Source organism: Verruconis gallopava (genome assembly GCF_000836295.1).
Source record: "Verruconis gallopava strain CBS 43764 unplaced genomic scaffold supercont1.2, whole genome shotgun sequence".
Classification (NCBI taxonomy): Eukaryota; Fungi; Ascomycota; class Dothideomycetes; order Venturiales; family Sympoventuriaceae; genus Verruconis; species Verruconis gallopava.
Genome location: NW_015622138.1, coordinates 747,052 through 767,904, shown reverse-complemented (window position 1 = coordinate 767,904; position 20,853 = coordinate 747,052). Strand labels below are relative to the sequence as shown.

General features: G+C 51.8%; 8 protein-coding genes across 11 annotated transcripts; 6 read left to right on the top strand and 2 right to left on the bottom strand.

The window, feature by feature from the left end:
• The first annotated feature begins 590 nt into the window (after positions 1 to 590).
• PV09_00771 (uncharacterized protein) lies at positions 591 to 2,885 on the top strand. Its single transcript, XM_016353561.1, has 2 exons — positions 591 to 1,465; positions 1,517 to 2,885. Exons 1-2 carry the CDS (start codon positions 1,036 to 1,038, stop codon positions 2,671 to 2,673), a joined length of 1,587 nt encoding a protein of 528 aa, XP_016218714.1. The 5' UTR covers positions 591 to 1,035; the 3' UTR covers positions 2,674 to 2,885.
• A 332-nt stretch (positions 2,886 to 3,217) lies between these two features.
• On the top strand, positions 3,218 to 3,772 carry PV09_00770 (uncharacterized protein; the record flags this gene model as incomplete). The annotated part of the gene is made up of 1 exon (XM_016353560.1): positions 3,218 to 3,772. One exon carries the CDS (start codon positions 3,218 to 3,220, stop codon positions 3,641 to 3,643), a length of 426 nt encoding a protein of 141 aa, XP_016218713.1. The 3' UTR covers positions 3,644 to 3,772.
• PV09_00769 lies at positions 3,713 to 7,359 on the bottom strand. Of its 4 annotated transcripts, none has more exons than XM_016353557.1 (6): positions 6,359 to 7,359; positions 6,167 to 6,306; positions 5,797 to 6,116; positions 5,021 to 5,745; positions 4,594 to 4,951; positions 3,713 to 4,536 (listed from the first exon to the last, which is right to left on the bottom strand). In XM_016353557.1, exons 1-6 carry the CDS (start codon positions 6,776 to 6,778, stop codon positions 4,505 to 4,507), a joined length of 1,995 nt encoding a protein of 664 aa, XP_016218710.1. In that variant the 5' UTR covers positions 6,779 to 7,359; the 3' UTR covers positions 3,713 to 4,504. The 4 variants fall into 4 exon arrangements, with proteins under 4 accessions (XP_016218710.1, XP_016218711.1, XP_016218712.1 ...); XM_016353558.1 differs by having other exon boundaries at positions 4,594 to 4,939; XM_016353559.1 differs by having other exon boundaries at positions 5,021 to 5,730.
• A 336-nt stretch (positions 7,360 to 7,695) lies between these two features.
• Positions 7,696 to 8,988, bottom strand: PV09_00768 (uncharacterized protein). The gene is made up of 4 exons (XM_016353555.1): positions 8,825 to 8,988; positions 8,767 to 8,775; positions 8,297 to 8,708; positions 7,696 to 8,235 (listed from the first exon to the last, which is right to left on the bottom strand). The coding sequence occupies exons 1-4, from the start codon at positions 8,860 to 8,862 to the stop codon at positions 8,116 to 8,118; spliced, it is 579 nt and encodes a 192-aa protein (XP_016218708.1). The 5' UTR covers positions 8,863 to 8,988; the 3' UTR covers positions 7,696 to 8,115.
• Positions 8,989 to 9,113: 125 nt separating this feature from the next.
• On the top strand, positions 9,114 to 11,223 carry PV09_00767 (uncharacterized protein). Its single transcript, XM_016353554.1, has 6 exons — positions 9,114 to 9,479; positions 9,577 to 9,622; positions 9,673 to 9,753; positions 9,806 to 10,065; positions 10,121 to 10,616; positions 10,866 to 11,223. Exons 1-6 carry the CDS (start codon positions 9,339 to 9,341, stop codon positions 10,916 to 10,918), a joined length of 1,077 nt encoding a protein of 358 aa, XP_016218707.1. The 5' UTR covers positions 9,114 to 9,338; the 3' UTR covers positions 10,919 to 11,223.
• Positions 11,224 to 11,410: 187 nt separating this feature from the next.
• PV09_00766 (uncharacterized protein) lies at positions 11,411 to 13,591 on the top strand. Its single transcript, XM_016353553.1, has 2 exons — positions 11,411 to 12,821; positions 12,881 to 13,591. The coding sequence occupies exons 1-2, from the start codon at positions 12,209 to 12,211 to the stop codon at positions 13,465 to 13,467; spliced, it is 1,200 nt and encodes a 399-aa protein (XP_016218706.1). The 5' UTR covers positions 11,411 to 12,208; the 3' UTR covers positions 13,468 to 13,591.
• A 1,276-nt stretch (positions 13,592 to 14,867) lies between these two features.
• PV09_00765 (uncharacterized protein) lies at positions 14,868 to 16,789 on the top strand (the record flags this gene model as incomplete). The annotated part of the gene is made up of 2 exons (XM_016353552.1): positions 14,868 to 15,698; positions 15,791 to 16,789. The coding sequence occupies 2 exons, from the start codon at positions 14,868 to 14,870 to the stop codon at positions 16,787 to 16,789; spliced, it is 1,830 nt and encodes a 609-aa protein (XP_016218705.1).
• A 1,777-nt stretch (positions 16,790 to 18,566) lies between these two features.
• PV09_00764 (uncharacterized protein) lies at positions 18,567 to 20,607 on the top strand. Its single transcript, XM_016353551.1, has 2 exons — positions 18,567 to 19,512; positions 19,657 to 20,607. The coding sequence occupies exons 1-2, from the start codon at positions 19,028 to 19,030 to the stop codon at positions 20,045 to 20,047; spliced, it is 876 nt and encodes a 291-aa protein (XP_016218704.1). The 5' UTR covers positions 18,567 to 19,027; the 3' UTR covers positions 20,048 to 20,607.
• The last annotated feature ends 246 nt before the right edge of the window (positions 20,608 to 20,853 follow it).

Here is a 20,853-nt window from a genome sequence, read left to right as displayed (position 1 = left end):
TCACAATCTTGTTTGGATTTGGCTTTGCCTTTCTTGATGTGCAATTCTCAGCACATCCTTAGCACTACAGCATGCAGGATCAGGTGCGCCAGTGAGAGGCTCCTCATTGCTGCGATGATGGCACAGGCTTAAAACTCTTGCTAACGAACACGAAGTTCGAGGTGCACAGCTTGCTCTAGTCTTGTGAGCCACGCGATCCATACCATGCGACTTCGAACAGGTCTGCAAGTGGTATGTCAGAAACGCTGTTCTAGTTCTTCCCCAAGTCAAGATCGACTGCTGTAGAATAGATGCCAAGACAATGTTACTCTAGATGCCCACAATGCGGATTGGATCAGCCAGCGACGATGCATAGTCGAGACGATGTCGAGCGCTACGACAACAAAGCGGCAGGAAAACGACGTGTTGGGCAGAGGCTTCTTGCCTATGGCTCACAACTGATGCCCGTGGAGACCGCGGGGATGCACGCTTCCGTATAGTTGCCTCGTTGGGAACTCGGCAATGCTCGTCCGGAGTTCAATTCTCGCTCTTCGGAGTCCAGCTGTTCCCACATGGCCGTGGCATCCAGACAGTGCAGACTTTGCATCGGTGAATCCTTCTGCAACGTTTCGTCTTTTTCAGGAAAATCTACGCCACCGCGTTGTCTCTCCTTACGACATGTTGACTCAGGTCCCCGGCGGCGTCGTCCGACGCACCACGCTTGGCCGGTTCCGAAGAACCTAACGCCAGCTGGCTCATGACCGCAAAATCTTTCCCCATTACATCGAAAATGACGGAAAAGGATAGAGATTCTGCACAATGTATAAGTGTACCCAAACCTGCACACTCACACTTGCACGCCAGTAAAGTAATAAAAAACCAACCTGCGTGCTCCACCGAATATCGGAGTTGGGGAAGTGGAGTACAGCAAGCAGCGCCAACATACGACATGAACATTTTAGTCACATATTGCTCGCAAAACTCCGATCCAGCGCGCATAATTTTTCTGCCACAATTTTCTTCAATTTCACTCTCAACTTAAAGTTAAAGCTGCGAATGACCAGACCGCTCAACGGCAGCAAGCCAGGGCCAATTTCACGAACAGTCTCGTACAGGAGCATCGCTGCTCCCAGGTCTACACACGTCAATGACGAATGCCGTGACAGCTTCTCCACACTAAGCTCCAGTTCATCGGCTGAGCCTGACTACCCCGGAGAAGCATGGATGGAGAAAGAAAATATAGATACGCAATCTTTCCGTGCTGATGTAGAGAGCCTTAGAACCAAAGAGGCGAGCGAGTCTCAGAGCCGTCCTACGCAGCTATCTCTGAGCCTCGCTCCAACCTCGCAATGGCAGGTCGCACCGGCTCCTAGTATTCCCAGCGCTGATGGCGACGCAACCTATCCCGAGGGTGGCCTCAGGGCATGGCTTGTGGTCCTCGGATCTTTCTCTGGTATGATGGCCGCCTTTGGTTTCATGAACACCAGTAAGTCCCGTCATAGAGTGCTAATGATCTATGTGCTAACGATCATGATAGTGGGTGCATTCCAAACATACGTCAGCCAGAACCAATTGAAGGACTATAACGAGTCCACCATTGGTTGGATCTTCAGTTTCTTCGTCTTTCTCTCCTTCTTTTGTGGACTTCAGATCGGACCGGTATTTGATGCCAAGGGCCCATTCTGGCTCATTATGTCCGGAAGCGTACTCCTCACGGCTGCGACCCTTTTGCTCGGGTTATGTCACGCCTACTGGCAATTCATGCTCGTAATTGGTTTGATGGCTGGCTTCGGTGTCTCTTTAATCTTCACACCCTCTGTATCTGCTGTTGGTCACTTTTTCCTGGCAAAGCGCGGCGCGGCAACTGGCATTGCAGCCATGGGTGGCTCTGTTGGCGGTGTCGTCTTTCCGCTGACGCTGCAAACTTTGATTCCAAGAATCGGATTTGCCTGGGCCACACGAGTAATGGGTCTAATCATAGGGATCTTATGTCTCACTTCAGTCGTCCTTGTCCGTTCAAGGCTTCCGCCCAAGCCTGGTAGCTCAATCCTACCAGACATCAAGATTTTCAAGGATCCTGCCTTCGCATTCGTCACAACTGGCGTCTTCTTTATGGAATTTGCCCTGTTCATTCCTGTAAGCTATATATCAAGCTTCGTCGTTGAAACGCAAGTTGAAAACGCGCAACGGTTCGGATACCAGCTGTTGGCGATCCTGAACGCAGGCAGTACACTTGGTCGCTGGCTACCGGGTGTATTTTCAGATAGAATAGGTCGCTACAACTCCATGATCCTGATGCTGGGCTTTTGTTGTTTGACTACATTGGCGTTCTGGCTTCCAGCCTCGTGGCTACCGGTCGAGAACGGGGTTGCGCATCCAGCCGTTAAGCCTTTGATCATTGTTTATGCTGTGATTTTTGGCTTTGCTTCAGGCTCGAACATTTCGCTGACACCAGTCTGCGTCGGCCAGCTATGCGATACCGAGGAGTACGGTCGCTACTATGCAACTTGTTATACTGTTGTATCGTTTGGCACGCTAACAGGCATCCCTATTGCCGGCGCATTGATTCAGGCGTGTGGTGGCAAGTACTATGGTGTAGCTCTTTTCACAGGAGCTAGCTATATTGTGAGTTTCATTTGCATGTTTACAGCTAGGGTTCTCAAGGCTGGCTGGAAGTTGAAGGTCATGTACTGAAGTTGGAAAAGAGAGCATGGGGGAATTTTCCAATCAGTACTATTTTAAGGACGTATTACGCAGGTTTCATGGATTGTAATATAAACACCATGCCTATGGCGTTTCGTCAAAAAGCAACGAAAGCATAACGATATCTGGGTAGCATAAGTAAGGATGGTTAATGAACAGACTAATGATTTCTTTCGAGTCGTATCCGATTACGACGTCTTTAATTCATTACTTCAAATTCCTATACCCTTAGACTTTTTCTTTCGAAGTTGTTTCCATCTCATAGGAAAAGGGGGACTGGACGTTGACTTTGCACCTGTCAAGTAGGTTCTCTAGCGTCGAAATATGGCTGCCTAGATATTCCTTGCAGGTTGTCAGGAACTAAACTACCGATCAGCGCGAATACAAGAAGAAGTCGAAGTCAATCTAGATCGAGGTCTTCTCTAGAAAACACCCAAAGCTCTCTTTGGAACAGACTTCTCATTTCCCGCAAACATATCTGAGAGATTCCCATCAGCCCACACCCCCCCAACCCCCCACAACACCCGCGTCCGCAATGACTTCAGCTCCGTTTCTAGGATTGCGCCCGCTCGCCGCGGGCGGCAGCACAGGAATTCCCAGACACGAGGACCCTCGCCCGGAGGTGACGTACGACGGCCCAAGCATGAAGTGGCTGATCGACAACCGAAAGCTCGCGCACCAGATCGTCGCGACGCACCAGTTCGCGCCGTCAGGTCGCATCCTCGACGACGAGCAGCTCGACTTCCTCCGCGCCTACGTGGACGACCCGACGCCGTCGGGCGTCGAGCAGCTCGCTCGTGAGCACGGGTTCTGGAACGACGGGCTGAACAGGATGGACAAGCAGCTTGCGCTGGCGAAGGGCAGCTTGGTCGGCTACGCCATTTGCGTTGGGGCTTTCGACGGGCCGAGTCTGGAACTGTTGAAGCAGTGGTTTGATAGTGGGCTGAGATCAGGAAACTGAAAGATACCTGGAGAGTTGGGAGATTTACTTTGTTCACGGATACGAGGGGGAAACCAAGAACAGTGGATCCATGAATCGAAAAAGATGTAATTAGCTAGCTCACTTATGAATGTACGACACGAAATAACCCAAACAACCACAACGCCCTTCGACGGAGGAGCCTTGATGTCACGCCAGCGCATTTCTTCTGATCTCTCGAGCACACCTTGGTCTGACGAGCAAAGGAACACTCTTGGCAGCATACAAAAGCTATATTTTGCAACATGCAACCGCATCGAAGTACAATCCAAAAAAATCCATCCACATACGCGCCCTTATAACAAGCAAAAATAAAAAAAACCAATCGCAGCAGCAGATTCAAGTGCCCGAAAAAAAGGGCAAATGATTGAGAATGTAAACAATAAACACATTCCGCGACAGGTTGATATAAGATAAAATGGAAGGAGATCGAGCTTCTCTGGAAACCAAAGTCCGTGCGATGAAGTTATCCAGATAGGCTCAAGTGAAAACGCAGTAGCATCAAGCTCGAGTAAATGAGAGGGTATATCTGTGTGATAGGAGCCCACCGGAAGACACTATCACGAGATCCGGAACGTGCTGACTCCGTCCTGCCTATATTCAAAGAGTTTGGCGCCCTGTACACCGCAATACGCCCATTCCAGACCGCCACCGAGATAACTACGCCGATTTAACAACATCTGCATCTCATCCGTCACGCCCAGTTCTTTTTTTTGGAAACATATCCCATGAGAGTATGGCCAAGGCCAAAAAAGAGAATTGATTTCGTGTTCCCTGCTTGCGCAAACATGTGATAAAACAGTTGACCCAAGAAAAAAGTTTCATTTTCTAAATGAGGATAGGTTATGACCCAGCCGACGCTTCGGTGTCGAGGTCTATATGAAAGTGTTAAAATTTCAAGCTAAAGAAGAGCCAATGCTCGAATTACGTACTAAATTGAATGAAGTCGAAATTTCCTAGCGAATTGGTCTCATCGGTATTATGCAAGAATGAGTCAAAATCAAAGTTTTCCAGAACATCTTGGCCGTCGGTAGTAAAACTGAGATCGAAACCACCATCTCCTGGTGGGAGACCAAAGTCAGCTGTCGGGTCTATAGCAGGTACTGCTGTTGGAGCCGCTTGTTGAGGTGCAGGGGGCCCACCGGCAGTTGTATTTGTTCCTGCTTTGTTCTGGAATGTGGTAGGATGCATGGGCGTGATTGGGGTTGAAGGAGTAGGAGTAGCAGCGGGAGCATCTGTGGCAGCTGGAGTAGCCGCATCTTTCTTGGTTGCTCCTTTCTGTGGTACGTTCTGTTAGCATGCTAGGTTAGTAACTGGCACTCGACATATGAAAAACTCAAGAAGATGCACGAGACGAACCTTCTTGACGACCTCCTTTTTGGCCTTCGGATTAGGCTTCGGCGCTTGCGACGGGGTGGCTGGACCCCCGGTTGGAGCAGGCGACGAAGGCTGAGTTCGTTGCTGCTCGGCGTTGGGCGCTGGAGGTGGTGGCATATTGGTCCGCTGTTGGGGAGTGCCAACTTGGCCTTGCTGGCTAGGAGTTTGCATCATGGGCTGAGTTCCCTGGGGCCATGGCTGTCCATTGGGCATTCGGCCTTGTTGAGCAGCTGCCATTCTCATCTGCTCCATACTCTGCACATTACCCATCTGCATTTGCTGGAAGTTAGGGTGTGAGCTGGGCGGCTGTTGACCTTGCATCATGCCTTGCTGCGCGGCAAACATCTGCTGGCGCATATTTTGGGGCACGCCGTTATGATCAAAGTTGCCAGGCATGGGAGATCCCCTGTTGCCGTCGCCTGCCATTGCCGGAGAGCCAGGAACATTACCTGCACCCATCTTGGGCGTTGTCAATCTCTTCATTTGATCATTGGGGTTCGGAGAAGGTCCGGGTCGGCCGTTCGAGGGGGACATGCCTGGCGCTGTTCCACCAAACTGCATCTGGCCAGGCTGTGACGTTCCTGGAACGTGGTTGATGTTATCCTGCTCTTGCCGCGCCATTAAGAGTCGCTTTTTGTTCTGCTGCTCTAGAAGCATGAGCTGCATTTGATAATCTTGCAAAGCGTGATTGCCTTGGGAAGGGTTGCCTGCATTGTTAGCCATCACTGGCTTGTTTTTCATCATAGAATCAAACGAACCGTCCATGCCTTGAGGCGCGCCCGGCATGTCCATTTTCTGCTGCCCATTCTGTGCAAAATTGAGCTGGTTCATGTCTGCCGGCATCGCGTTTTGCATCATCATGTTATTTGGACCTCCAGGCATGTTGGCCATTTGATTGCCAGGCATAGGTTGACCACGACCCGCTGGGAAAGGCTGACCATTTGCATTTGGCTGGCCATCATCTAATCGGGGGCGCTTTGAGGGCGAGGGCGCATTGCCCATGGAACCAGGTGACTGCGGCCTGTCACCATCTTGCATATTGTTTTGCTGCATCTTGTTCGCCAGCATCTGCTGCATGCTGCGGAGGGCGTTAGTCTTGAAGTAAGAAAAGGGATCGTGCAGACATACCCGCCCCTGTTTGCGATAGCTTGCTTCTGCATGTTATTCATGCCGTTCGTCTGCATGTTTGCGAACTGCTGGGACCTGTTCATCATGTTTGCGTTCACGCCCATGAGGTTCTGCTGGTTTTGACGTGCTTTCGCCTGAGTCTGCAGCCATATATCAGTACCGTCTTTCGGTGGTTCCATTCAATCTGCGTACCATAGTGTGCTGGAGGTAGTTCTGAGACAAGGCATTCTGACCCTTGCCACGATAAGCACCGAAAATGTCCCAGAACTGACACCACCAATCGAATAGAAAAGAGTTTTCCGAGAAGTGAGGCGGGATGTTGGGAACGGGCAGGTCGTCCGGACGCTTGATGTCGTCCTTTGAAGACATGTCCATGCCGTCATCCCCATTCATCTCCTTCTTCGGCTCCGGCTCAGCTTTGATGGGGCATGAGCTGGCGAACTGCCGCGCCAGATCGTAGAGCTTCTGCTTCAACAAGTGGTCGTATATGTACGTGTTGAGCCGCTCGTGATACTCATTCGAATTCGCTGCGTTTGGAGCGCCGACTTGGCTGCCCACAGGGGCGCCAACTGCGCCTCCCGTCATGCCGACCATTGAGCCTGGCGTGTTCATAACAGTTTGTCGCACGACCGGCTGCGCGGCGCGTTTCTTGTCGATGCGGCGATGGCGCGGTCGTGAGGTGGTCGAGAGGGTCGGCTTGCGGGCGGACCTGCGCTAGACGGGGCAGATCTTCGCAGCGTAATGAACGCGAAAGCGAAAAAGTCGCGCAAGCTGTACGGCAGCGAGGCGTCGCCAACGGAAGCAGACGTACCTCGCACGAACGGCGTTCTCAGGCAGCGCTTCCGATCACGGGCAGAGTGACGGTTCGAGACGTGGGATGGAAGCCGCTGTGGAGGCGTGTTGGGTGAGTTCCAAGGTCGGTGGTAATAAGTGCGGCGGGAGAGAGCCCAAGCGGTCGGGACGGACCTAGTGACTCGCAGGAGCGACGGCAAAGGATTCGACGGCGGCGTCGACAAGGCGAAACGGGGCTATTCGGCTTTCTCTCCAGTGCATCGACGAGCATGCAGCTGTCTTTTTTTCCCTCCTGTGGTCGATGAGGTGAAATGGGGGAAGCCAGCATCCAGGGTCCAGGTGGTTAGAGGGAGACGGTCGGAGCACACGCGCGATGGGTTGGTTGGCTGACTTGATTGATGCACGCTTGGCATCTGCCCGTTGTCGGCGTCGGACGCTCAACGCAAGACCACACAATCCGCGCCGGATCGCATTCAAAAGCCTAGTTGCGAGCTGAGAATGCAAGCCTAAGATCGGTGGTCGCAATCACAGACGCATTTTCCGTCGAAAAGTCACGTGACTTTCCCGTGACCCACCGCGCTCCATCGGGCGGTCGGGGCCTCATGGCACGACGAGCACTGGAGCAGCCATGCACGGCCGGAGCTCCAGCCGGTCAAACGATCACACTGCTAAGAAGCGTCTCGGCGCAACTGCAGGCGGATGGGACGAGTCACTCGCGTCGAATGAACCTGTGCATGCGGCCGCGATACATCTGCATTGTCTTTGGCCAAACCCGGTTCACTCTTGTACAATGAGTTTCACGTTACACATGGGCAAATCTCTATCTTGCCACACCTCGAGTCGCACAGTAGATTTGGCTGGTAGAGCCCAGTCAAAGCGTACTCATGTCCGCGACAATGTCTGGCGGCTCACTCTGCCTATATGACCCCACGGGCCTTCCCGTGAGCCTCGATGATCTCCCGTACACCTTTGCCAATCTATTGCATACCACAGCTCCTGCCTGCTCGGTTCATATGCTTTGGATGAGCAATGCATGCCGAATGAAAGGTCTCGCTGTGAAATCGAGGACCTGCAGGACTTGTAATACGCGACGAAAGGTCGTACCTACACCCTAAGTTCGTGGCAATCGTGTTGAATATCCCACACGCCGCTTCTCATCACTCATCGTCCGGCGGCATTTCGTCGTCGATGAACCGTACAAGCGACACGCGCATCTCCGTCGTGTCATTGCCTCGCAAGACGTCGCTGATGAACCGGCACTCCACCTGCATCGCGACCTATTCCCGGCGTCAGACGACAGCGCACATGCACTTCGCATCAGGGCCAGGGCGTCCTTACCATTTCCAAAGCCCCTCGTAGCACTCCGCACAGAATATTAGAATACCACAACTCATCCTGTGCCCTCCCGTCGTCTGGCAGTTCCACAAAGTCCGCCAACGGATTCTCGTCGAAGATCAGTGAAAACTGCTTATTATCACTGGTCCAGTTCGTAATGGTGGGTGTTATGTTCAGAAAGATCTTGAAACCAATCTTTGCAATTACGTCGGCAGTTTCGCGGAAGTTCTTGCACTCGAGAATGTTCGACTTGGCGAGAAAATCCTCGATGAGACGCATGCCAATGTTGTAGCCCATCTTTTCTAGCTGCCGGTTTACCTCAAGATAGTCCGAGTCAAAGTCCTTACAGAGTTGTGCGACCATTGTGCCATATGTTAGAGTGACAAGCTCGGCGTGGACTTTGTCTATTCGTGTTCTAGATAACGTTTGTAAGTGTACATTCTTCGGGAGCGTATATTCAATATTAAACATACTTCCATATCCTACATTTGTTAGCGAATATGCGACGATCTGGGGTCGAGACTCTCTTACTCTTCCCCTACTCTCGCCACCCGTTGCGACGACGACATTTTGGGTTAGATACCTGCGACGCGTATGACCCTAACTCGTCAACTCTGACGAAGAGGAGTCTGTAACCTTGAAAGCAGGTGCAACGGCGAAAATTGTGAGGCCTTTAATTTGATTGACAATTGTGCATGTCGATAGGAGTGGAGGAGGATGCGGGCAGGCAGCCTTACTCATTTCCTAATTCGGCCCTAGCGGCAATCCGTGAACTTTTGTTAGTCGCTTTGGTTCGCGAACGTAGCAAATGCGAAAGTTACTTGCAACAACGCACGACTTTGTTATACCCATTCGATGCGACTGCTGGATATATATTCGACTTGCTAGCGTCCCCCGCCACCATAGTTCGATTGATCGTGCGTTGTTTCGCGCTTAGGAAGCCGCCACCGAAAACTCGAGTGTGGCTCTTGACTACCTTTTCCCTCAAAGCTGAGGTGGCTCAGTGCATTCGAACAAGAATTTGAGCAGACAAGACAGATACACCATGTCTGCCGGAAATGCGGCAGCACCCGGCTCATTCGGCACTTCTGCGCTTGTGAAAAAGTCAAAGACGGACGCGAATCTCAATGGAGGTGCAGTCGCAGTGACCAATGGCAGTGCGCGTGATGGTACACTTATCAAAGCTGTATGTCTCCTCGAATACGCGGTTGTTTGTCGAGAATGAGCCTGGGCGCTAAACCTGTGTGGAAGGACTATGTTGGCTGATTGGGATGGGTGGATAGGTACCTCGGACAAGTGGCTTGCAGGCTCCTGTCATGGAGCTAACAGGTAATATGCTCCATGAGCGATCGCTAAAAGTATGTTGACTTATGGAACAGGTCATTCTGGTGAAGTATTTGCAACCAGATTCGACCCGACCGGCCAGTTTATAGCTTCGGGGTCTATGGATAGGAACATACGTAAGTGGCATATGATTTACATCCACATGGGAGATGTGTTGAGAATGTGTAGTCCTTTGGCGGACTTACGGTGAATGTGAGAATTACGGCATATTGAGCGGGCATCAGCAAGCAGTTCTCGACCTCCATTGGTCGCGCGACTCACGACTGCTATTTTCAGCTTCCGCAGACAAGAACCTGGCAATGTGGGATGTAGACACTGGCTCGAGGTTACGAAGATATAGGGGTCATGAGGAAGTCATCAACTCGATGGACTTGAGCAAGCGAGGCGAAGAATTCTTGATTAGCGGCTCAGATGATGGCTCAATAGGTGTACGTTTGCCCTTCGCAGTTTTCTGCTTGACATTGGCTAAGACTTTTTGTGCAGCTGTGGGACGCACGATCAAAAGAAGCAGTTGATGTGATCGAGACGGAATTCCCTGTCACAGCTGTTGCGCTTTCGGAGGCAGGAAACGAGTTCTACACTGGTGGCATTGACAATGACATCAAAGTGTGGGATATACGGAAAAAAGCAGTTGTGTACTCGCTCATTGGTCACACTGACACGATAACATCGCTGCAAATATCACCAGACTCGCAGTACCTACTCTCGAACGCACACGATTCCACCGTCCGAACATGGGACATCAGACCCTTTGCGCCGACTAATCGACACGTCAGGACCTATGATGGTGCGCCAACTGGCATGGAAAAGAACTTGTTGAAAGCAAGCTGGGACCCCGCAGGCAAGAAGATCGCGGCGGGGAGTGGCGACCGGAGCGTAACGGTGTGGGACACGAGCAGCGGAAGGATACTTCATAAACTCCCCGGACATAAAGGTGCTGTTAACGACGTACGATTCCACCCAGGCGAGGATCCTATTGGTGAGTGTAATTGCTTCATTCTATACTGTTTCGTTTGTACGGGTCAGATGATGACGGCTACGCCACGGCACCGCGTCGACGATGGCTTACCGGACGGCCGCTCAGATCTCCTGGGAAACATGAGAAGCATTGTTTTCCATCAAAGGGTCCGTAGATGCCGTGTAGAACCGTTGTTCGCTGACCTTTGCCTTCGAGATGGAACCATTTCGATTGGAACGTGGAAGATGCTAATGCGTGTTTTGCGAACAGTTGTCTCGGGTTCGTCAGACCGAACAATCCTGCTTGGTGAACTGGGGAACTGAAAACGAACGGCGTGATCGTTTGGCACACAAAATAGCGGCGCCGACTGTCCTGTCGAAAGCTCGTCGGCCCAAGAATGGCTAAGGAACCTAGTTGAGCGAGCAGTGGCCAGGAAGGAAACCACGGCACGCCTGAAAGATGTTACCGTCCCTTTTGTCGGGCAGAAATCCAAGTTCAAGATGTATGATGTGCAGGGCCAGTAAATTCGAGTACACCAGTACTTGGGGGGTGGTGTAGGGACTAGAAGCGAAAAAGGGCCAACCGATATACCGAGCTCGTCTTACAAATGAAACACACAATTTGCATATTTCGGGCTGTGAGAAGAAGTCATGCAGAATATGTGCATGGGATTCGACCCAGTCTACCTCCGTACTGAGCACTGGAAGTCAGCCTTGTAGGTACGGCGGTACTAAATGCACCCCCCCTGGTCCCGCACATGTGCCTCGACGACCGCTTCTCCTGCGACCGGCGACGTTTCATCCTCGCGTCCAAGACCGCTCCTCTCTCCTCACTGATTTGAGTTTCGTCTCCTGACGCATAAACATGTTTGGCACCAGTTGCCAGTCAGAAACCACCATGGATATGTTTGATCCGATGTAGACTCCACCAAGTGATTGGCAGTTGCGCGTCCTTCGCTTCAGTCGGCATCTTCGCTACTTCCCTCACCCGCAGCCTTCTCGTCGTTCGTCGTTGGCGAGCAATGTCTTTCTAGCTTCACCTCTTCCACACACTTTCTGCGTGGTTCTTGCTTCTGGCGTGCCAGTGATCCTTCTTTTCTTTCGTTCAGTTTTTTTTGCCACTGGAGCCAGGACGCTTCTAACTCAATTTGCCTTGCCTTCTCCGTTTCTCTTATCGTCCCGCAAATTTGCGGCTGGTTTTTCCACCACGTATTGGCTGAAGCTTCTGTTGAATCAGGCTAGGCATCTGCGCTGCTGGATTCATTAAGACTGGACAAGAGGTGACCATTTGAGAGTGCTGAAAGAAGACCAGACAGGGAAGCGTGTCGTGCCTGCTGCATAGGTCCATGGCTTGATCCAGCCAAAGCACCAGTGCTTTGGTTGCATGGGCAGTGGTTTGCGAAGACGCGACGCTTGCATGACGGAAGATTGTTGATAGACGAGAGTCGCGCGCGGGGTGGGGTCGACTCTTAAGTATTTCTCTCGTCGCGTTGGCAAGGACTGCGAATCAGCCGGTCAGAAAACACCTTTCCCGTCTCTCTGTTTTTTTTCTGGTAGACTGAAAGCCTGGGCTCTTTGTTGAGATCCTACCTGAACGGCACATTCTAGCGCTTCATGCCTCTCGTCGTCATGGAAGATAGATCCGGTTCTGGACTAGATACACGAGCACAGGACCGACTGGCCGCTATGGAAGACAGTGTACGGAGAGCGCTGCAGGAGGTTGACCCATCATCGAGCTCGGTATACTCGAGAAGCCCGAATGTGCAGCAGAGCCCTGCACAGACAATCCAAGAGGAGAATAAAACGCCAAAGGCTCGCCAACTGTTTGGTCTCATTCAAAGAAGCGGTAGCACGCCCGTATTGCGCCATATATCCAACTTCCATTTACCTTTCGCTGCTCGAGGAGGCTCCGTAACATATTCTCCCGCAACACAGCCAACAGAATGGGCTCGTTCACCAGTTCCGCCGTCCCCCACGGCTCAACCTACATTTCGACACCCTGCAGACACTGCTCCTATCATAGATAGCGAACCAGATCTCGAGGGAGGATTGCCGCCTAGGCCGAGGAAACACAAACGAAAGCATCGGAAGCAAGGAGCATGGACAAGGAAACGCAAGACCCAGAGCGGCAGCAGAACGTGCGCTGCACTGTTCCAAGGCGAAAACCGCCTCCAAGCCATTTCAACCGCAGCTTCTGGCGTTTTTCTGGCGAGTGTCTTAACAATTTGTAAGTCCTGCCCTTGCGTGCTCTCAACACTCTCTTCGCGATTCTAATCCCAGCCGCAGATCTCACCATCGCCATCACGATCAAGAACCTCAACCAACAAGTCCACGTTCTCTTCATCCTTACTATCCTGGCTGCTCTTGTGTTCTTTACCTACTCCTTGATCCGGCTCGTCACAGCGGCAGTCCGGCGCAAGAAACCGCGCCGCCACAGACCTATTATCCCGTCCGTCGCAGGTCCCGAGGGCTTCAAGCCAGACGTGCCTATTCGTGTCCAGCTTGCTCGTGACGAGGAGATCGCCGCCTGTGACGAAGACGGCAAGATTCCTCCGGAAAGAGCGGACGTGTTACGCCAGCCGCCACCCGCGTATGGCCTTTGGCGTGGCAGCGTCAGACTCGATCCAAATCTGCTCCACTGGCAAAGAGCTGATGCCCAACCTCAAGAGGCTAGCTTGAGCCGCAGCTCTCCCGTCTCCGAGCGGAGACCCTCGCCGACAGGCTCGCCTGCGATGGCTTCCGTGGCCGAAGAGCAGCAAGTGCGCCGGCCACCAAGCTATGCTAGCGACGATGGAGTGAGTTACGTTGTGTCGGCTCTCCCACCCGCACCGCCGAGTGAAATCCATCCAGCCTTCAGGATACGTCTACCCTAGGATGTGGCCTCACCCGTACTGAGGCTCAGGGCGCATTCTCTACTTTCTGCTGAAACGGCAGAAATAAAAAAACTGTTGTATTATTGTTTAACCTACGAATGAGAATAAAATGAAAAGCTTTTCTGTCCACATTTCGCACAAAATTCAACGTTGAATTGCGTGCCTATTGTTTGTTTATTCCCTTTGTCCAGTAGACCAAAGAAACGATCTGGTGCTCAGTCTTGGACAAACGTGAAATCAGGACATGACAACGGCAGCCTGCAACTTAGCTACCTTTTCTCACAAATCGCTTTAAGTTCCTGCCTCTTGCTAGGATTGGTCTGTAGTACATTCAACAAGACGATATTCTAGAACTGCGGCCCTCCCAATGGCGATCCCGTCATGGCTGAGAAATACAAATTGTGCCGTAATTTGTAATGACGCGCCATGGTCGAGGCGGTTCACACCTTTACACTTCGGAAACTTGTTTTCCCTTCCCTCCTTCTGTTGACATGATAAGTCCCCCTCTGACTATTGTGATTTAAGGTTTTGAAACAAGAATCGAACCGACGTAGCTGATATTGTGCAAAGGGGCGCCAGATGGCCAGAGTCCTCACAGCTTTCGTGCCGGCTCTGTATGCTCAGCCTTGACAAGATAAAGGTGCGGTTGCAAAACCAGCTCGCACGTTTGTTGCTGGACTGCCACTCTAACTTCAGTCCAGCGTTTTGCATGCGGAAGCGATTTCAACTGTTCATGTTTTGATTCCCCCACCTATTGCATTTGCCCTAATAATAAAAAAAATGAGGAGTTTGTGACAATGGCGTTCAAAGGAGCTGAAAGAAGAACTAAAATTAAAGGCGCGGATAAAGGTGCTTCTTCCGTTATGCTGCTGTGTCTATACGCCTTGATTTCGCAGTCTTGCGCGTTGTCCCTAAATTGTATCCAGTGATAGTAGGACGTATTCACCTCGAAGGAATACTTCATGAAGCGATGCTTCCGATGCAGTTCACTTTAATGGGTCATGATGGTGACTGAATTTTCGCCATATTAAAGAGCTCAAACGTCAACGCACATCTAAATTACACCACCCATATGAGGCGATTCTTCTCTCCTCAGCATACGAAGATTTTCAGCATAGTCCATTTTCTCTTGCAGGACTTTTTAGATTCTAGTCAAGGTATACGCCCACACCGAGACTTCAATGCAGGCTCTGACCATCGTCAAAACGCGCTAAAAAGCTCTCCTGATTCAAAAGAACAGATCATTACGCGATCTCCCTAGCTCTTTAACAATTAATATAACCTGCATTCTCCAAGCTCGATCATACCTACTAAGCACTGAGGGGAAATAAATAGACTCAATGGATCCGAGCACACCAATACCCAGATATCACAACAAGCTACCTCTTCCTTCTTTCGTCATGTCTTACATCCACGCTTACCATCTTGCCAAAGAGGTGAATGTAGCTCATACAGAACCTTCGGACTGGACCGTAAACTATATGCGCTCAGGCCAGAATTACAAAAAGTTTCTTGGCAATGAGTGGCGGCAGGAGCCCTTCCTTGCGGCAGTTGATCGAGAGTTCATCGAGGAGAAGATAGCGGAACAGACGAGCGATGATGAAGAGGACGATCACGGCTATATCATCACGAAGAAGCAACTAGAGGCCGCGCTCCAGCCGCTGTCTTCTACGAAAGGCAACATGGATCTAGAGGAGGCTACCGAGGGCTTTTTCATGTCATCCCGACAAGAAATTGACATTGAAACGCGTGAGACAGATCCCGTAACCTCATTCGTACCGGAAAAATCGGTGCAGCAACGTGTGCTTGGCAAGATTCAGCCTCGGGCCATCAAGCTTGAGCACCATGTCACGATATCAAATGTCAGCAGCCCAACTTTCCTCGCAAGCAGTACAGAGGATGCCAATTATGTCAAGCAATCCGAGATTTCCAGCGGCACAAAGATAAGGATCTTCCTGCCAGGAGGCAACATCAAGAAGCGGAGTCGCGTAATCGAGGACGACGACGCTGAAATACCTGTACAAGTGAAGCTGAAGTACCAAAGAGATAAGACGGCAGGGAAAGTTGACATCGAGCGCCGAGCGGTTCCTGAGCAAAAGATTAAGCGTGGTACCGAGGATGAAGCGAACGACAAAGAGACCCATGGCACGGGAGATAGTAGTTTTGACGCTTCAACGTGGTATTCAGCTAAAACTGGTTTCCTGGATACCAACGCAATAAACCTAAATGATGTAAGTCAATAAGGAGTGCACATTCATAGAGGATGCTAGCTCAGTACTCGTGCCAGGCTCCCCTTTCTCGTGATACGCTAAATTTCAAACAGCGTAAAGTGTCGAACGAATCGATGCGCGAGCTGAAGTCGAAAACGTCAAGAGGCACGATGCCGACTCTCATAGGCTCGCTACCCAGTAGGGCATTAGTCAGGATTGGGATAAATAAAACGAAACTTGCTCGCGTTACTAGTCAGCCAGGCAGGTCGGCTGCTGTCTCGCCACTGCCAGACCTGGTTTGGGGTGGTATAGTGGATGCTAAAGCTCAAGAGCATGACAAAAATGAGGACGAAATCCATATCGGAGACAGCAGCAAGAGGCAGAGGCTGAAGCCACCACGAGCGTACACCGGAAAGTCGAGACGCGAGATCACTGGACGTTTAGCAAGCGACCCAGTAGCACTTAAGTACAAACGCCCAAAGAACGACTCGACGGATCCAGAGGACAAGCCGTGGGAGGTGATTCACAACCCAAAGCCAATGGTGCGGAAAAGTGCTCAGCGGCGCAATCTCGATGTGACAGACCCGTCGGTGCAAGCATCAATGCTGACACTCAAGTTTCGGCACAAGCAGGATGCAGGCACGATCTTGACGTATACGTACGAGTCGCCGCGTGACTGGGGCTCGCAACAAGAGGTGACGGGGCTGATTAAGAAGATTGGGCAAGACAGGCGGCGGGAGTCTGGAAGCACGACGCGACCGCGACCAGGTTATCAAACGGACGAGATTGAGTGGCTGGCGCGGAGGTTCGAGGAGCGACCGGAGATACGCGGGCGCGACGGCATGTCGGTGGCGAGGTTCAAAATGCTGGCGGCGGACTACAACGACGTATTTCGCAGCCGGCAGGCGCAAATCGCGTCTAAACACAAGGACGTAGAGGTTGGGCCACGATCGTGGCATGGCATCATGAGCGTATGCGATAGGAACCGACGCATCCTCGCAGCACGGGGGCTTCTTGTCGATACGGCACAGGAAGGACAACAGGCGTTGTCATCTGGAGATAGTAGTGAAGTAATCGGTGACAATGGGAGCAGCGACCAAGTAGAACCATAAAGATCACGTGACCTTCAAGACGCTGCTGTGATGACGAAATGGCGTCGTCGTGGTCGACCTACGCAGATGAAGTGAGCGTTTGAGCACGAAGAGAGGCCAGGGGAATGTGTATTGCGGTACTATCCTTTGATCATTTCAAGGTTCCTTTGCGCGTAAGGTTGAGCAGCCAATGACTTTAACGCGCGTATTCGATGCGAATGCTGCCGTTCTGTTTTTGAAATGATGCTGTTAACATACAATTATATGCCAACTGAGGAGTGAGTGCCTGGTTTAATCTTGGTAGGGTCTGCCGGTTTGATTTGGGATAAACATATGCATAGCGCTAGCTCACTGACTGTGATAGTTACATATTCGATAGCCCTGGAATGCTTCCCGTATTGTTCCATTGTCACGAGTCCTCGCTGCGCTCGTGCATGTCCTTCTGGTCAAGTCTTGACGTGCGTCGACGTTGGACTTGCACCAGTCGACTCATGCAGGATCCAGGCAAAATCGACTTCGATGGAGACGGGCTGTTTTGAAAGTCATCGCGACGCTAGGAGGGTTTAATTCAAGGTATGAGAATGCATAAGACGCGTCGAGCGGTGGCCCAACGAGTAGTGAGATTGCGTCGCTGGATAGTATGTGCCGCTGTTATGGAGAGCGCCGGTTAATTCCTCAGTCATGCGCGAAATTGCAAACATTTACTCTAGTATTGACCTCTCGGCTAAAAAAAATCATTTCTAAGAGCTCACAGACGGCCCAAGGATGGAACGAGATGAGGGCATTCATTTCGCGGGCATGTCGTGACAGATTTTGCGGGCCAGGGGCATCTGTGTCACAGACCTGACGCGGTAGATCGTCTCACACAACCAGTTGCGAACGCGATGACGAAAAATGCCACGCTTTGTGGTTTCCATGGCGTTTCTGTAGATGACCGGCAACGAGTGCTCGAGTCCTGTTTTTTGGCTTCGAGGCAATCCATGCCAGACGAAGCAATCCGAGGCCTTTTGGCTGGGCTGGTTCAAGCTGAGGTTTCTGTAGATGGCAGGGTCGACGACAAAGTTGGCGGAACAATGGGCATTACGGCCAAAACAGGAAAGGCCGACGAATGAGGGCTACATGTTCAAGCAACGTTTTGGATGGGAAGGACAGATTGAGTTCGATCTTGACGATGTATCTGCACGTGTGAGAGACAGAGTAGAGTAAAAGTGGCAGCAGCAGAAGTGGAATTGGGAAGAGAGTAGAGTAGAAGCAGAAGCAGACGCAGAAGCAGGATTCGTGGCGGAAGTAGTGAGAGCAATAGTCACAGCAGCAGCGACGGAGGTGGTGTGGTTGGTGATAGCAAGGGAAGTGACGGTGGAGGGGATTGTCTGGAACCGAGAAGGCGCGGTGGATGAACTACTGGGGGAGGGCGCGAGGAACGTCGGCTCTGCTGGGCAGGTGGGCGAGCAGCAGCTGGTCGTACTGGAAAATGCCGAAGAGTACTGTAAATTGCTGACCTCGGCAGGGCGAGTGCACGACTAAATGGAGGAAGGGAAGCGCGTGCTGAAAAGTGCCGAGAAGTGCTGATATCTGCTGGATGCCGCTCACCGAGCCGGGCCGAAATCCTGCGCTAGACCTAAAGCATGCGGGCCCTGCCAGACAGCCCATCACCGGTCCTTCCCCCCTGCGCTCTCTCTCGGTTGGGCGTTGGTCAAACTTCACGCTAACGCGATTTGAACTAAACCCAGTTAGTGCGTGTGCGTCGGGTTTGTGTCTGCGTCTGCGTCTCTCGCTGATGCGCACCAGCACCCTCACCCCCAAGGCCAGACTGTGTTGCGACCAGAAAAAAAAAGGCGCTTGGAACTCCCGCAACGTATAATCGAACTCGCTCTCACGCCTAATCAAAATGGCCACTACCACCACCGCCCACCCCGATTCCTGCCCGACACCTTCATCATCATTGTCACCATCAATATCATCACCACAAAATTCACTCAACCTCGTCCTTCTTGTCGCCTCTGCACCCTCATCCTGTTGATACTCCCTTCCCTTTGTATTGCACCTCCGCCCGTCCTGCTGCACACCGCGCAAACAAACTCGCTGCGCCTCCGGAACCGAACACGCCTCTGCAACACCTCCTATCGAGGGGGGAGGATCATACCTACGACTGCGGAAGGTCTCTATCATCGCGCAACCTAACTTCCATTCTGTCCCTGGCGCTGCTTCCATCTCGCACCCTTTGCATCCGAAACACCATACCACGTATCATCATCAGCCATGGCTCCCTCTGCAGTCAAAGCAGACCCGGCAGCTTCCGCCACCGCTACCCCTTCAGCGTCGAAGTCGTCTACCCGAGCGACGCCCAAGTCCAAGATCGCCATCCTTAAGCTCTCGTCCAAGGCCTTGCTACGTTTTCCGCACGACCCGTCATCGCCCGTGCCGAGAGAAAAGAGCGTCTCCTCGTCGACGCCGTCTGCTCAGACCCCTTCGACGTCTACCAACAAAGCCAGCAACAACGTTGCCGACACAAATGAAGGCGTTGCCGACGACTCGACGTCTGTTGCTGCCAACGGCGCAGACTCCAATGCCGCCTCAACACCCGCGGCAACATCCAACGGCTTACTTGCGCCGCCACAGAATTCAGCCAAGAGGAAGGGTGTGCCTGGCCCAAAGCCAGGAATGAAGAGGACCGCGTCGCAGGTGGACACCAATGGCGTGCCCAAGCCGCGAGGCAAGCCTGGTCCAAAGAAGAAGCCAAGAATGTGAGTTCCTCTCGTCGCCTTTTTTTTCCTCCTTCGCTTCTGAAGCCCAATACTTGCTGCGGGGACCCAATGCTTCCTTCCTTCAAGCACCTCGCCACGTTATCCTGTATCTCAGAGCACGACACTGACCATCCCTTTCTATAGAGGCGAAAATGGCGAGGTCGTTAATGGCGCCGTGCAAACCGCACCTAAACTCGGTCCAAAAGCCAATCAAGGCGCGATCAACGCCTGCCTTCGAGCCCTCGACCGAACAGGCAAGCCCTGCAGGAGATGGGTGAGGAAGCCGTTTGTCGTCCGTAGCTTCACTGGCTATGGTTGGGGTGCCGGCTCGTATGCCGCCATCCGCAAGGAGCCGTCAACGTTCGACGGCGACGTTAAGAGCGACACTTCATCGTCCGGAGACAAACCTACTCACGACAGCAGTGCTATGCAGAGCGAGAAGAGCACTAGTGGCGCCGACGCTGATACTTCCGTGCCTCCAAACGGCCTGACCAGCTCTCCGGCACCAGCCGTGGCCGTCAACGCATCTGGATGATGCCCTACGACAGTATGCAATCATAATCGCTTCGGTAGACATACACTGGGGAGGGGCTACGTGCTATGCATCTACTCGTCCATTCGTCTCTTGATCAATGCGTCTCAATTTGCTTTACGGCCACTCCATGTAGTATTCTGTGTTTTGGTTTTTTTAATCATTTTCAGCAAGGTGTTTGCATGTTTTACGGCATCTTTAATCATTTGATATGCGTGCAGACAAAATGCATATACGCAACTTGGCGCAACAGGACAGGTTACCACGGAACATGACACTCATGCATCGGCCACGGCGTTTCAAAAGGACGGAAATGGGGTTGGTTTAAGGATTTCGAGTGGAGGAACAGATGAGAAAAACTCACGAAGCGCGTATCAACTGTACCTTTACGTCTGCGCTCTCTGCCTTCTTTTCTCAGCGTGCACGGTAGAGAGCAATCAAGATCAAAGGCGTGATCTGACAAAATTCGGAATAACTGGCGGTGTGTGTAGATCAGAATCAATGTATGAGTATAGAGAAACAATCGGTCAAGGAGTCAGCCATTCTCCACACACCTGGCGAGAGACTAACAGCAGCCCTGTATCACATGAAAGTTGCGAAAGTGTGATTCCCTCCCACAAACACAAGAAATGTCCAATTGTACCAATACAAACAAGCGAGAGGGGCACATTTATTTGTGTATAGAACCTTTGGTGGCGTCTGATCGTCTCGAACTGGCGGGAACTTTGCCGCTCAGTCACGGCGATGTGCATGATTTCGCCCAAGAACACGCGAGCAATCGAGAGAGGTTGGGCTAAGCCAGATTTAGC

Bases quoted from the DNA above. Each gene is read 5' to 3' on its own strand.
- PV09_00771 (XM_016353561.1), top strand. From the start codon at position 1,036: ATGACCAGACCGCTCAACGGCAGCAAGCCAGGGCCAATTTCACGAACA. The intron at 1,466-1,516 runs GTAAGTCCCGTC...CGATCATGATAG, and splicing joins CTTTGGTTTCATGAACACCA to TGGGTGCATTCCAAACATAC.
- PV09_00769 (XM_016353556.1), bottom strand. From the start codon at position 6,778: ATGAACACGCCAGGCTCAATGGTCGGCATGACGGGAGGCGCAGTTGGC. The intron at 6,307-6,358 runs GTACGCAGATTG...ATATGGCTGCAG, and splicing joins ACTACCTCCAGCACACTATG to ACTCAGGCGAAAGCACGTCA. The intron at 4,952-5,020 runs GTTCGTCTCGTG...GCATGCTAACAG, and splicing joins AAAAGGAGGTCGTCAAGAAG to AACGTACCACAGAAAGGAGC.
- PV09_00768 (XM_016353555.1), bottom strand. From the start codon at position 8,862: ATGTCGTCGTCGCAACGGGTGGCGAGAGTAGGGGAAGA. The intron at 8,236-8,296 runs GTAAGGACGCCC...CGCCGGGAATAG, and splicing joins TACGAGGGGCTTTGGAAATG to GTCGCGATGCAGGTGGAGTG.
- PV09_00767 (XM_016353554.1), top strand. From the start codon at position 9,339: ATGTCTGCCGGAAATGCGGCAGCACCCGGCTCATTCGGCACTTCTGCG. The intron at 9,754-9,805 runs GTAAGTGGCATA...GAGAATGTGTAG, and splicing joins GTCTATGGATAGGAACATAC to TCCTTTGGCGGACTTACGGT. The intron at 10,617-10,865 runs GTGAGTGTAATT...TTTTGCGAACAG, and splicing joins CCCAGGCGAGGATCCTATTG to TTGTCTCGGGTTCGTCAGAC.
- PV09_00766 (XM_016353553.1), top strand. From the start codon at position 12,209: ATGCCTCTCGTCGTCATGGAAGATAGATCCGGTTCTGGACTAGATACA. The intron at 12,822-12,880 runs GTAAGTCCTGCC...TCCCAGCCGCAG, and splicing joins GGCGAGTGTCTTAACAATTT to ATCTCACCATCGCCATCACG.
- PV09_00764 (XM_016353551.1), top strand. From the start codon at position 19,028: ATGGCTCCCTCTGCAGTCAAAGCAGACCCGGCAGCTTCCGCCACCGCT. The intron at 19,513-19,656 runs GTGAGTTCCTCT...CCCTTTCTATAG, and splicing joins CCAAAGAAGAAGCCAAGAAT to AGGCGAAAATGGCGAGGTCG.